Source organism: Emydura macquarii, unplaced genomic scaffold (genome assembly GCF_026122565.2).
Source record: "Emydura macquarii macquarii isolate MOO-44397 ecotype Brisbane River unplaced genomic scaffold, CSIRO-AGI_Emac_v2 contig_968, whole genome shotgun sequence".
Taxonomy (NCBI): Eukaryota; Metazoa; Chordata; order Testudines; family Chelidae; genus Emydura; species Emydura macquarii.
The window spans coordinates 13,978,367-13,993,612 of NW_027131105.1; the positions used below are offsets into that span (position 1 = coordinate 13,978,367).

Genomic DNA, 15,246 nt, shown 5'->3' on the forward strand with positions numbered 1-15,246 from the left:
ACAGATGTCAAAGAGATGTGCCAACCCATGGCACGAAGGTGTTAATTTCTCAAAAGACTATCTGCTGATTCAATTCATAGGGAAAAGCTGTTGTGCCAACAGCATCTCTAATGCTGTGATTTGTTCAGCGTTTGGCAGCAGTTTGCAATTTGAAAATCCATGTTCAGCCTGGAAAAAAAATTGCTGAATTGTAGATGATACAAAGACTCACGTTACCAGCTGAGATCCCTTAAAACTGACAGTCTTTAAACTGCATTTATTTTCCAGAGCTGCATAAAAGAGCTTTGGGAAGCCCTGGCATCTTATATAATACTAAGGTACAATGGGCCAAGAGCCTCAGCTGTGCCAAGTTTATGCTCAGTACAGCTCTGGGGAGAGAGGAAGAAGGTGGCTCTACGCCACCTTTCCAGTTCCCAGATTTGGGGCCATGGGGGGACTAAAACAGCTTCTGGTGTAACTTAAAGCATCCTGAGGGCTGTTCTAAATTGGAGTGGCTGAAGCAGTTCCACTGGGACCACTGTGACCCCCCCATCTCCCACCGTCACATGCCTTTTCCCACAGCTGGTACCCACCCTACTCTGGTGCAGAGAGATCAGCAAGCTGAGGATCCCCCGTTTTATGGTTGGTTTAAGGTCTTGTTGCATAGCTCTGGTAATGCTAAAGAGCAACATACAGGACTCTGATCTTTGATTGTTCAGTAGCAGTAAATGTGGGTTTTCATGGTGCATTAAAGTAGCACTTTTTTCAGGTGGATGGTCTACAACAAACTAACTCTTGGTGGATGAACTTATAAAATACATTTTTGCAATGCCCTGCAGCAATTTTCATTTGAAAAAGCATAACATTTATTTACTAGTTCTTAAACACCAATGCGTAAGACACAGAAGATACATCCCAAAAAAATCTTACTGGCAAAACAGAATGTACTAGGAGCCCTTGTTCTATATAAGAGCGTGTGTTTATTTTTAAAAAATAAATAGCATGGGTGAATGACAGCTTTTGTACTGATGTGGGTTCATGTTGGGTGGTCTTCATGGAAGGAGAATATTTTGAAGTGGGTTTGAAAGAAGGCCCCTGAGATATTTGCATAGGGAAGGAGTTCCATGCAGGCAAGGCAACATGGATGAAGTTATTAAATGTGACTATGTCCTGCTTTCTGTCTCTTCTCAGTGCCTATTCTGAAACTTTAGTAAAGAAGAGTCAGGACTGTCTTTCCAGAGAAATTGATTTGCATGTTTTCTCAGTCAAAAATCTTTGAGGCCCACATCTGGAGTATGTAAATAGAATGCAGAGGGCCTTGCAATGGGTTGGGCACAGCTCTCCCCTCAGATCAAAAGGTGGAGCATTAACTCACAACTCTGTTCGAAGAGGAACAAACAAATGGGTTATACAAAACTCTCAGGCAGGGTGAACGAAACCATCTTTAATCAAACAGAAGAGTGAGAAATGAATGGCTTTTGTCCGGTTAAATAAGCAGTCATTTAGGACTTAATAGCAGGTGCATGTCAGAGAGCAGATCCACACACCCACAATACCTGGGAAATAAAGGCGTGGCAATCATGAAGCATAGCGCACAGCTCCACTACAACTCTATTTTTACAGAGAAAACCCTGGTGTTTTGAGTTAGCACCTCAGCTGTTTTTCAAGCATATTTGTTTGGATTTTAACCGACGAGTTAATGCAGGTAGATTTGTTTTCTCCTTATTTTTAAATAGGAAAAAAAAACATGCACCCAGTTGTGTTGCGTGTGGTTCTAAACAAGCAAAACCACATGTCCTTTGTGCATTTTTTCAGGTGCTTTTCTGGCAATCTTTCTAGACTAAAAATAGCAATAAAATGTTGTTGGCTGCTACAGACATGTTATTTTCTCTTCCTGTGGGTGTGAAACGCTCACTCCCATTAATGGAGTCTTAACTCATGCTTGGAAAACAGAATATATAGGCCCTCTCTCTGTTCATAAGAGAGCTGCAGCATGGGGGCCAAATTCTGAATTGTTGTACCAGTATGAAGCCAGAGTAACTCCAATAAAATCAATGGCGTTTTTCTGCATAACCGAGTAGAAACTGGGCCTTGTCTTGGGGGATGACGGGGTTCCATTGAAGGTCACCCCTTTGCTGCAGTCACAACATCTAATGGTAAGTGTTCTCAGAGCCTCCCTGTCCTTCAGGGCAGCAAGGCCTAGCGGCAAGTTTCCAAGGCAGTAGCACCATACACCAACAATTCATACCTGTGGCAGCTAGTAACAATAGCCCCAGCAGTAGCATCTAGTGTCAGCAACCCCACGCTGTACCACCTGGTACCGACAGTCCAAGGCAGTAGCGCCTCAGGGTAGGTGTGGGGAGGGTAGGGAAACCCAGGTCCACCCTACTCTCCTGGGTTCCCACCCAGGGCCCTGGGAAACCAGTTACCCTGTGATGCTGTGTTCAGATCTCCATGTCACACAACATGTTCCCATGGCTGCTTCCTACCCTTAAGCCTGCCTCAGGCAGCAGCAGCAACTCATCCTCCCCTTTGCTCCCCATGGTCCATTACTTCTCCACAACACAGTCAAGGACAGGGTCTCTGGTCTCAGCAATCTGGAATCTCAGTGGTTCTTCCATAGGCGCCTGCAGTGCACATCTGATCTCATCCTCAAGGAGTCCAGATGGACCTTCACAGCTTCCTTTTATATACTCCCTCCACTTGGTGCATGCCCAGCAAGGGGGCGTGGCCTCTTGGGTTCAAAGTAACTGGTTAACCCCTGCCTGCCCAGTGCAGGGTTGGTACACCCCATCACAGTCTTGTGTCATCTCAAAGTTCCCAGGGCGATAAGACTTTGGAGACAAACTCTGATATTAGACAATGTCACCTTCCTTCCCTGGAGGCAATGATACACTGTTCAGTGAAGAGGGATAAATCTTAGTGCATTTCTGCTGATGCAACAGAGAAAAATTGTTACAGGGCTTTTAGCACAACCACTTAGTGCCTGGATATATAGCCCCGTAGAGACACCTTACTGCTTGCATTGCTGATTATAGATCTTACAGTTATATAGAGATTTTCTTCTTGAGGAACGAAATATAGGCTAGGAATCCCTTCACCCACTACTGAAATGCAGCTTCTTCTGGGGTGGAACTCAACAGTTATTTAACTACTCGCAGCAACATTACATAACAGTTTAGGATGACTGATCACAGTTAACCAATAGATTAGGGCATCCATTCCTGTCAGCCTGTTGTCCTAATATGTGTGAAGGGAGTAGGTTCAGTGCTGGCCTGAGAGACTGCATTTCAAAAATAGCTAAATAAAAAACTGCATCTCTCTTGGATGTGGAGAGATATATTGGAAGGAGAGAGCACATCTGCCATGATTGTTGTAGTTATCCTCTGTGGAAAAGTCATCAGTTCCACTCTCCTCACTCTCTTAGACACACACACACACACACACACACCCCTTCATAAGCCATTTAAAATCAGTGCAAAGATTTTGCAGTGAACATCTGAAAGGCAGGGCTAGTGCTAGGGACTAGCTAGCTGAAAGCTGCTTTTCACACCACCATTGCATCCTCCATATTACAGTGCATTGCAGGAGTTAGTTTTAGTATTTCCAGTTCATCTGTAATTCTGTTGTTTGCAAGTGAACTCTGCAAAGAACCTGTTAACTTTACAACATGCTCACTTTGAAGATTCGCTGTGGGATTATCAATATAACTTTCCAAGAATGTCTTTTAAGAAAACATGATTCAGGGCCAAATCCAGCCTTACTTTAAGGAAGGGCAATTCTGCTGAATTCAAAAGAGCCATGCCTGCTTATATCAGAGCTGAATTTGGTCCTTAACATTGACAAAAATTCTGAACTACAGTTTACCTTGCTGGACTAGCTGTTGGAATTAATGGCTATTCTAATATACCAGATCATTTTGTTTATCATCTTCAGAGCACAGAAAAGACTTTAAATGGCTTCACAGGAGGAGGAGTTTTCAGATCCCGAGCACTAAGACACAAATAATTTTAGCCTAGAAAATTGCCCGTTTCCAATTTTTTTTTTTTTGCCAAGGCAACAAATAATAATGTATGTGTGTGCATGCTCTAGTCTAAAAATATCCTGGCTCTGCAAATGTGTGTCTGATGTGGAAGGAGAAGGCTCTCAGTGTACTGCAGTATTTATGTGAGGAAGGAGACAAAAATACATCCTGTAAATGCTGAAAGAAAATGGATCAGCCTGATCTTATAGGGAAAAGCCCAGTATTATAGAGGCTAGATGGGACACATCTGGTATGCTATATGCAGTTTACAGGCAGGATACACATGGTGTGTACTGTACAGAGGATGAGAGGGATATTCCTACTGGATACCATATCTCTCCTTCTATGTTCTTACAACATGCCCATCGATATAGTATCTGAGAGCACATATATACTTGCTATGTATGTGCAGCTAGTAGGCTTTATCTAGTGTGTTCTGTGCAGACATAGTTCACTAAAAATGGGCTTTGAGAAACATTTCAGAACTAGAGCATTCAAAATACTAGGAAGGAAGGATGATCCAGTGGTTAGGGTACTAGCCTGGCACATGGAAGACCTGTGTTCAGTTCCCTTCTCTGCCACAGACATTCTGCATGACCTTGAGCAAGTCGCTTAGCCTCTCTGTGCCTGGGTTCCCTACCTGTACAATGGGGATAATAGCACTGACCTATCTCATGTTGTAAGGATAAACACATTAAAGATTGTGAGGTGATCAAATACTAGGCTAATGAGAGACATTTAATTACCTAGGCAGACACTGCTGCATATATTGTAGGAAACAGTCCTGTCTTGATTTTTGGAAGGTGGATGGAGAACAAGTTCACTTTGTGTATGTTGCTAAGAGACGGTTTCTAGTGTGTGGACGCTTGTTTTGTGTCTACATATATTTCTGGTGAAGTCGGAGGTGCTTCCTGTGTGTTTGTTCTATGAGTGGAACACTTGCTTTGTGTGTTATGAAGGATACAGAACAGTCTCTTGACTTTTCCAGATGTTGATTGTCCTGCTTTGATGTTTCTTCCTGTTGCTTTACTTGCTTGTGTCTGAATGACAGATTAGGTGTGCTGCTTGTTAAACGAATAATGAAAACAGCATCAGGAGCTTTGAAATCCAGTATGTTTAATTAATGAGCTTTGCTCACTTCATAAAAAGTATGAACTTGATTCATTTTTAAATAGTGTTTTCTACTCAGTAGTGTACTATTCTGATGTAATTTCAAATGTTTACTAGTAGATTTGTGTTTTTTGCACTTAAACCTTAAAAAGATAGGAAATCACCCAGTCCTTGCAACCTGTCTGATTTTGTCTTTGCATTTTCTCACCCACATCCACTACCTACATGCCTCCTCCTGCTTCCGTACAAAATGTGCAGCTTTAACTCTGATCACATTTCATAATGACTTATTATTCCTATTTCCGTGGCACCTAAGAGCCCCAGTCAGAGTCCAGGTCTCCACCGTGCTAGGTGCTGCACAAGCAGAAGGACAGCCAATGCCCTGACAAGTTTACAATCTAAGCACAAATTGTCTAAATACAGACATCAGCTACTAAAAAAACAAAACACTCCTTCATAGTTCCTTATTACATCACCTAAATAATTCAATTCCTTGGACTTCCAAAATTAACAAACACTTATGCAAACTATTTCCACTGCTTTTGACAGTTATCCAGCATGACTCACTCAGTGTAATCATCAGCTAAAAATCTACACACTAACCATCAACTTCAGTACAAAACCAGTTCAACACTGAACAACTGGAACACCTCAATTTCTAACCACTCCACCTGGTCACAGTTGAAAGTCACTGTTTAGTGTAGAGGCGGAGGGAGGACCCTTATTTTATGGGTTGTGGCTGTGGACAAGGTAACGTAGAGAAGAGAAAAATAATGGGTGTAGGTTGCAAGAGATGGGTGTGGACTTTACAACTGATTTCATGGCTTTTTGATGGTTGTGCTATGCACTTAAGCAACTGTGGAGAAGGAAGAAGTTGTGTGTTTTTTTCATAATTATCATATGCATTTCAGTTTCTGTTTGGTATTAGCCTGTCTGACTGCAGGAGTTAAGTCCAAGAAGGCTCTTAAGGAGAAAGCAAACAGGAAATAAAACAATGGCAAAGATAAGGCAACAAATGGGTGGGAGGACGCTTTTAATTGGGGAACACCCCTTCCTGGCTCCCACCAGGCTAGCATAATTTACTCCTCCCAAGGCTGAAAGCCTAGGATGAGAGGGGCTCCTAAACCTTAAAGATGCTGGCCTAGGGAGGAAGGAGGACTGGATGGCCTGTCAGCAGCAGTGGCTAGAGATGAGACTCTGACAGAGAGAACAACACAGAAGCTGCAGACAGGCCAGTCTGTTTCACTCATCCCAGCGATGGAAGTATCAGGGCTGAGGGAAACTTTCAAAAGCTTGAAAGGCCAAGATTAAGATGTGGGACTGTAGGTAATACCCATGCATCTAGATCTTCCTTGTTTTTACCCTTTTCTCTGTGTGCCATGTACCTTTAGTGAATAAATCATGTTTTGTTTTGAAGCTGTTTTAGAGTCAATTTAATCAGCTGCTGCTCACATGTGCCCAGAGGAAACCGCTTATGTGTGCCAAACCTAACTGGGTCTGTCAGGGAAATGCAGTTGGTAAACAGAGGGGGCTGCTGGGCAGAGATCCAGTCTAAGAGTGTTGGACCACATGGCTCCACCTAGAGTGAGGTGCAGGACACCAGGCCTGTCACCTGAGGGGTGCACGTGAGAGAGCCTGAAAGGGGAAGCTCACCCAGTAGCTGGCTTTTAACAATGCTTTTTATTTGCGGGAAATCTAATAAGGATAATGTGCTGCTAACCCCCGGGATTTGGATATTCATCCGCTAGATTGCCTGGTAAGAAAAATGCCTCCCTGCTGTTCCTCTGGGCTCCCATGTGGGTTTATTGATCAGAGAGGCAGTGGGATAACCAACGAGTCTTATAGTTGGAACTTGGTTTGAGTGCTAATGAAACTCCCTCCTTTGCACTACGCTGCTCAGAGTGATGGCAGGGTCCTGGGTAACGGACCTGCTGCCACTTCTTATTTCATGAAGCCATAAAACTGCCCTTTCTATCCTCCAAAAGGCTCTGATAGGAATTGAAAAGGAGCTTTCCAGCCGCATGCCAGCTTATTAAGTCAGCCACTGCTGCCTTGAATCTAATTTCTGCCTTGCTGAAGGCCTCTTGTGGCATAATTAAGTATCCCTTATGCGTGTATTCAGCTTTATGAGAGACGCTCTTGACTATGTGGATGATGACAGAGTTTTCACCTTTAATTACCTTTAGAAATCTCTGGCTCCAAGCTTCTTTCTTAGTGCCATTTGGATTTAATATTTATTTATGGTCAGAGTGGGGAGCTGAGGTCTGGCTAGAGGCAAAGCACTGTTTGGGCTGCTAAAATATGATCTTCTCCCTCATCTGTTAATGGCTTCCCTTTTGAACTGTAGGAGCCATAAGCCTAGAAGTTAGAGAAAGTCTAGTGGTAAGCTGTGGCCTAGAACACAAGTAAAAAGAGACACTTATCTCCTTATCCTTTCCCATTACTTTACTACCAGTTGGATTAGGGGGATGTCTGCACTGGAACTGGGGGTGTAGTTTCCAGCTCAAGTAGGTGTTCTTGCGCTAGCTCTCTTTCTAGCGCACTAGAAGGATCAGAGTGTAGCTGCAGCAGCGTGATCAGCAGGATGGGCGAGCCACCCCCAGTAAGTTCCTGTCTGAAACCTTTGATACACAGTAGGGGCTGCTAGCCCCTCCCATCACTCGCATTGCCATGGCTACACTTGTATTGAAAGCGGACTGGCTCAGTATGTCTCCTCAAGCTGGAAATTACACCTTCCAGCTCCAGTGTAGGCACTCCCTTGGGGACAGAGTTCCACAGTTCAGTCAGGAGCCCTGTGATAATATCCTGCTCACTAGTCACTAAGCAGCCTTTTGTCTTAAGTAAAAATGGATCCAGGCCAGCCTTCCAGACCTGACCTCTACTGAACTTTGGATCCAGATTCAAGCACCGCATCTCAGCTCCTCTCTAGGCTGAAGGTTTTTCACGCCATGCTTCCCAGTGTCATGGTTTTTCGGTGGTAAACTGGGAGTGAAGGCAAAAAGGGCATAATATGGCCAGAACTTCTGATCTCACTCACACCACTACAAATCTGGAGTGACTCCACTAAGTCAATGGATTTACATCAGCATAACTGAGATCAGTATCTGTCCCTGCATTTTCCCAGACCACCTAATCCTCCTGCAGTGAAATGTTCTCGATGAAGCTTTGAAAAGCAATTCACTAAAAACCAGTGTTGGCTGCTGCCTTTGTCTTAGAAGGCTTGATTTACAAGGAAGGATTAAAAAAAATAAATATGTATATCTTGTAAGTTATATGCAACGTGAGGCATGATAAAAGTCTGCAAATATTTGAGGGGTTTAAGCACAGAGAGGTACCACTTAGGAATGCCTAAAGGAGATAACAAGAGAAATAGGATGAAGTTATGATAGTGGGATCCATTGGGCTGTGAAATAATCTCCCAAGGGAAGTAGTGGAAGCTTCATCATGTGAAACATTTAAAACTAAAGACAAATCTAGCAGCTGTTCGATACACAACAACCCTGCATGGACAGGGAGCTGGTCTGGAAGACCTAGTGGGATTTTTCCATCACTAATTTACGTGAGTCCCGCAGGATTGGAACCTGCCTTCCCCCAGGAAGGTATCATTTTGTGGTGTGGTGAAGAAACCAGGTTGTAAAAAGCACCAACACATCGCCTAATTCTCTTTATTCCTGTCTAAGTTTGAAATTGAAGCTACTGGCACCTTTTATAAAAAACCTTTCAAAGGACCTAGTCTCTGGCAGCCTCTCTCTAAATCTTGACTTTGATGAAGTTTAAACAGAGCTCACCGACCATTTAATACCTCTGTGAACTGTAACAGAGGCCCTAGGACCTGGGAGAGGTGAAGAGCAGATTCTACCCTGATATCCTCTGTAGCTAATGCCCTGCTGATCTAATTTACTGTATTTAAAGGTCTGATTTTCAGCTGTGCTGAGAACCTGCAGCTCCCATTGGCTTTAGAGAGAAGGCATCCTCCTATATGTTAATCACCCCCAGGCTGTCACCAGCAGGAGCTTCAGGTGAAGCACATAGCCTGGACATCATTGTGAGCTATAGGCTAGTTCGGTGATTCCACCACAGGCCTGTGCAAGTTCCTTGAGTTCACTCACCATGCAGGGTCAAGTTCCATTCAGCCTTTATTCAATGGGTAAAGTTGTTCTGGGCATTTTTGCCCAGCAAGCTTGCCAAGGTGTCAAGTCTCCTAAAGAGTGTGAAGTAATAGCAGCTCGCAAGGCCTTGCTGAATTCACTTTGCAGTCTTTTTCAGGGGCAAGGCTCCATCACACCAGAGATCTGGGGTCGAAGCAGGCAGGGCACTTGCTGGATGTGCGAGCAAGCAGAACTGCACCCATAGCTGTAACGCACGCAGGATGAACACTCCCGAAAATCCTCGCTTATCTGGCAGTACCTATCTCTCCATACCTCCAAATACTCCTTATTCCACCCTGCCCTACCTTTCAGCAAGACTAGTCAACAATTTCCCTTCTGCAAAAATGTGTAACGATGCAGAATCCATACCCCACATAATAGTTGAGTCTCCTGAGGGCTGTGATACTTTGGTCTAGTTTTGGTTGTTGGGTTTAGTGCGCAGGAGCTGGTGGCCTGTGATGTGCAGGAGGTCAGATGACCTGGTGGTCCTTTCTGACCCTAAACTCCATGACAATGACTCGTGGATGAAACATATGTACCCAAGTCACCCATTCAGACATGGCTCCTCTTGCTGGTCTGGTTTTGGTATAAAGTATAGTTATAATCTGAACAGACTAGGTTAGGGAACAATTCTGCTCTGGCCACAGGGGAAGATAAAATGACCTAATACTTATTTTCCTTTTCTAATATCAGTGGGCCAAATCCCTGCAATCCTCATTCAGTCTTTACTCAGGCAAAGCACACAACATTTTGCAATGGTGTTTTTGCTGGAGTAAAGAAGGCAGTATTAGACCCTGTGATTCTAGGAATAACAATTTTAAAAAAGAATAGGGGTCTGATTTATTTAAAAAAAACATGTGCATGCAGCTGTACACTGAGTTTGTGCACTCAGTTACAGCCATTGCATGGTCATTTATCTGGCTAGTTGCAGATGTGAAGACTCCATTTGCATCTGCAAGGGTAGTAGTGGAGTGGACAAATTACACACAATCAGGTACGCATGGTTTGGAAAATCAGGCCCATATTGTGGAATCTGTGTAGTGATTACAGTCTCTTCCATTTTTGGCCCCTTCAGTTGAGCATCTTGAAAGGCTTGTCATTAAACTGGCTGTCTCTGTGCATTAGATAAAAGTTCTGAGCAAGGTGGTTTACTGGATGGTGTATGTTGATATTTCTTGCCTCAAAAACGAGCTGCCCAAGTCACAGGACTTCAGAGCTTGTGGCATTTCTGTGACCCACTATTGTGTCCTTATTTTTTGCACATCACTTGCTTAGTTTCATCCCCCAGATGAAAAAGATGTAGCTTTTTTCTCTGCCAACTTTCATGAAACTAGCTTTTTAGAACCATTAAGCTAGATTCATCCCTTGAGTGACCCCATTGTAGATTTGGGGTTACATCAGGGATGCATTTGGCCCCTTTACTCTCTCACAAACTCTTCCAAAGTCTGTAAAATTTGAAGGAAAAATAGCAGCAGTCTTTACTGTATTGGTGTTTGGTTGTGCCGCCTCCTTTTCTTTAGCTCAGTTCTCCTCTCTTGCCCTGAGCAGCTGTCAGCTGGGAGATTCTAACTTTTAATGGACTTGTTACCTTTCAGAGCAGGTTTGGTTTCTTAGGGAGGAAAAGATAAAAGTGCAGTGACTGCTCTGTTAAAATAAAATGAAGGAAAGAAAAGACTATCTTAATTTGATTTACGTGACACTGCTGGATCAGCAATAATAGTATCAATGCCAAAAATAAAATATATTGTAACGGGGGGAGCCTTTTCTCCCTTTATTGCACATGCATCACTCCTGTCACATGCAGAGGAAAATCCCCCTCAGCTGTTGTTTTATGAGATCTGACAGCAGGACACTAGTCTAGTGGATAAAAACAGGGGACAGGGAATCAAAAACTCCTGGGTTGTAGTCTCAAGTCTTCCATTAAATTGCTGTGCCAGCTTGCAGAAGTCACTGAAACGCCCCCTGCCTTCTTACTACCTATCTGTAAAACTGGAGATAGGGACACTGCTCTGTGTTCTGAGGGTTAATTCCTTAATGTCTGCAAATTGCTGAGATTTCTTTGGATTTAAAGCTACCATTTCAGTGCAAATTGTTATTACTTCATATGCATCAGTAAACAAAATGCCATGCACGCTACTGCAGGTGTACGTATTTACCATTTGTAGAGGTGAAGATTCTCAAAGACAGGAATGCCAACGGAGTGTCTAACTTCCACTGAAAGCCATTGGGAGATAGATACCTAACTGCCTTTTGCGTAGTTGAAAATCTCCATAGGGAGTAGTGGCCAGTTAGGCCCTGTCTCCACGACAGCAGCACAGCTACGGTGCCATGCTGTCCTATAGCATCAAAGCCTAGACACTTCCTACATCAATGGAAGGGGTTTTTCTATTGATGCAGCTGATCTATCTCTGTGAGAGGCGGTAGCTAGATTGACGGTAGCTTCTGGTTGACCTAGCTGCATCCACACTATTTGATAGGTCCATCTAAGTACGGCACTCAGGGCACAAGGTTTTTCACGCTCCTGAGTGACGTAGCTAAATCAATCTAACGTTTAAGTGTAGATCAGGACTTAGGCCAGGCCTACACCAGAAAAGTTTGCCAGCATAGCGATACAGGTATATCTAGACTGGCAAACCCTCTTAGTATAGGCACATCTTATACCAAAAAAGGGCTTGTGTTGGTATAGCTTATACTAGTTCCCAAGTGAAATAAACTGTACTAATATAAGAGAGAGACTCACTGGGCATGGCATAGCAGGCTCTTCAACTGTTGCACCTCCTGTAGACAGCCAACCTGGCCCTGCAGTCCCTCCAGCCAGTTCACATTTAGTCCCAACCCTTCCAGAGCAGAATCCCACAGAACAATAATCCAGGCCTGACATTGGGTTTGGTGGTTGTTACATCAGGGCTTACATGCTGCTTTCCTCATGGCTGCTAGGGGAGCCCAGGCCCTCCCTCTCCTCTGAGTTCCACTCCAAGGACCATGAAGCAAACAGCTAACATCCACTCCTTCAGACTCATTGCAGACTCAGCCTGTCTCTCAGCCCTTTCCCCCAAGCCTCTACATGGGCTCACACCTCTCCTTCACAGACCTTCACTCCTCCCCAGGCTCAGCAGAGGTCTTTGCAATTCCTGCACTGAACACTGCCTCCCAGGACTTCCACCTGGAAGCCTGGCTCCTGACTGCTTCTCCCAAAGTCCTCTGTGCATCTGGGTCTTTTTTCCCCTGAAACCCAACCCCTAGAGTTTTCCTTGCCTGGGGGTCTTGCTCCTTTGGCAAGGCTCACACCACAAAAGATCACTTCACCCCTGTAGGTGCCTAGTATCCCTCCCAACCCTTTTGCTAAAGCACCTTCCTTGAGACAGATTCCAAGGCCTACTCTCTCCCTCAGCCTATTGCCTTGAAGGCCTTCCTTTATTAGTTACCATGGCTCCTCGCAGGTGGGACTCATCTTTAATTAAAGCACCCCACTCCATCACAGCTAGGCCTAATCTTAAATTGGGCCAGGCCCATCCTCCAGGGGTAACTGAGTGCACTAACTGCTCCCTCCCTTTACAATCGACAGCAGCTCTTTTTATGCTAGCAGAACAGCATCTGCACTACTCACACTCCAAACCAACATTACTGCAAAGGCAAAAGTTTCTCATGTAGACCTGGCCTAAGTGTGGCACCAGCTGCAAGGAACTTTCCAACCACAGAATAAAAGATAGATCCTGCCATGAATCACATACAGTCTTAAGGGGGGAAAAAATCTACCACATATAATAAAGAGGGTATCCTCTGCAGGTCTGAGCCTGCAAAACCCACCAAGCACAGTGCTTCCTGCTCTTAACCCCAGTGAAGTCAGGGGGCTACAGTAGCCACGTAAGTGCTTTCCTGAATTAGAGACCAGGGCATTAAACACTACAATCAACAGTGTGTTTGCGGATTCAGCCCATGCACTGGCAACGTACTAGTGTATTACAAATGACACGTTACCGGTATATTCCAGTACCATTTGTAGAGACAGTAGCAGGCATTTAGCATATTTCTCCAAAAGTATCTTCCATATTTCAATGGACTGAGAACAGCTTTAATGACCAATAAATATTAAAATAAATGCAGGAGAGATGCAGAATTTAATCTTTTGTGGAAATAAAGCCATATATAGCGGTAGTGATGAGATTTATTTTAAACTGATATTTTTAAGAAAAAAATATGGAAGCTGAGCAAGTGCCTTTCCCAACCTGCTCTACAAACACAAGTCCACACACTGTGTGGAATCCAAACTCATCCTCTTCTGCCTAGTATTTGATTTTAAACACAGAAATTAACAAGATAATATAAAGTGTTGCTCACACCTTCTCCCTAGGCTTGGCTACTCCTAGGATTCCTCCTGCTGGCTTATTCAGCCCACACCTTAGATCCTCTCTTTCTAGATAACCTCCTCTCCACTCGCTTATATCACTGAGTCAATAGGGCCCACTTAGCATTTCCCAGCAGTATCAACACTTGTGAACAGTGTGGGTGTTACAGGCAGAGATGGTCAGCCTGTAATATGGAGCCAGTAATTTTTGTTTCCCCCAAATCGCCTTAAATGACAAACTATGTTGAATAGAAACAGCAAGGCTCTTTTTTTTGAAAAAATAATTATGTTCATTATATAGATCACACAAAGTGTGTGGCTGTGATAATCATCATACACACACTATTCTTTCCACAAAGTGGGGTCTATGTTTCAAACCTTTACATGCTATAAATTGACTTTGGCCTGTGCTTATGGATGTCATTAATCCCTCCCCTACTAAAGATACCATTGTTTCCATAGTAACTAGAGTACTTCAAAGAGGAAAAAAAAGCAGAGGAGACTAAAAACTGATCAAAAACAAGACAAATCCTGTGTGTAGCATAAATAGATTTTCTGTCAGGATGGGATGCTGGGGGTTTGCATTACCGCTTGTTTAGGAGGAGAGCACTCTCCATGCTTGTGACTCTACGGTAAACTGACATTTGAGCTCAGATGTCCATTGGTGAAGGCTAGTGCACTAACTCATTGCCTCACAACAGTAGAAGGAGAGGACAGTGCAGGTCTCTCCAAATATAGTAACTGTTTCTGGAACAGATGTGACCAAATCAAAGACCAGAGACCCAAAACCCCCAGAATTTGGGAAAGTTCGTACCCAAGTCTGAATTTTACCGGAGACTTGCTATGGCTACACTAGTCTAATCCAATATCTAGAATCATCTGTCTCTCTAGGTATTTATATTGCACCCCTCACTATGGTGTCTAATTGCCTATTTCTTAACGTCCACAAACTCTGGGCAACTTCAGATCAGGATCAAACTCTGAACTTGGCAGCTACTTTCTGTCTCTACAATAGGCTAGTCCAAAACCCCAGAACTGAACACTCCCTAAACTTCAGAATAGTGAGAGATTAGATCTGAATTCTGTAAGTCAGGCCTATATCTAGTTAGGGGGAGCCAATGTGTGTATGAAGAATTATAAACCCTCTTAGACAAGACACAGGCAGCCATAAGCTTGCTTTGCTGTCCTGTATATTGTATTGCGTATTTCTATGGGACATTCATGTTATCCATTGTGAGGTATGGGGAGGGAAGCTGTGTGGGACTAGATTTCTGCAATGAGCAGTGTGTGTGTGTGTGTGTGTGTGTGAGAGAGAGAGAGAGAGAGAGAGAGAGAGAGAGACCATTGCTGGCCTACCTGCCTGTCTGTCTAATGTGTTTCTGATGCACCCATATCTGGAGTTTCTACATGCTAAGTAAATTGTTAATATTGCTCTGTGTGATGTAGCGGCATTGTTTTCCTTCCCTCTCCACCCCCCACAGTTGGCCATGGGCAGAGTGAAGGTGATCGCATGGTCGTGTCCGATTTCCATGTTTTCGTCAGAGACAGCTTGCAGCACATTGAACTTATGAAGAAGGATCACCCAGACCTCCCAGTTTTCATCCTGGGGCATTCCATGGTAAGCATGCTACACCGTATAT

General features: G+C 43.8%; 1 protein-coding gene and 1 long non-coding RNA gene across 4 annotated transcripts in view; one reads left to right on the top strand and one right to left on the bottom strand.

The window, feature by feature from the left end:
- The window catches only part of MGLL (monoglyceride lipase), a 76,570-nt gene that overhangs the window by 40,197 nt on the left and 21,127 nt on the right, over window positions 1-15,246 (top strand). For all 3 annotated transcript variants that reach the window (XM_067544281.1, XM_067544280.1, XM_067544279.1), the window contains exon 4: window positions 15,088-15,224. In XM_067544281.1, coding sequence (XP_067400382.1) covers window positions 15,088-15,224 — 137 coding nt within the window. The remainder of the gene's footprint in view (window positions 1-15,087; window positions 15,225-15,246) is intronic.
- Window positions 10,851-12,640, bottom strand: LOC137150517 (uncharacterized). The gene is made up of 2 exons (XR_010918996.1): window positions 12,002-12,640; window positions 10,851-10,905 (listed from the first exon to the last, which is right to left on the bottom strand). It is a non-coding gene; the product is annotated as an uncharacterized lncRNA (long non-coding RNA).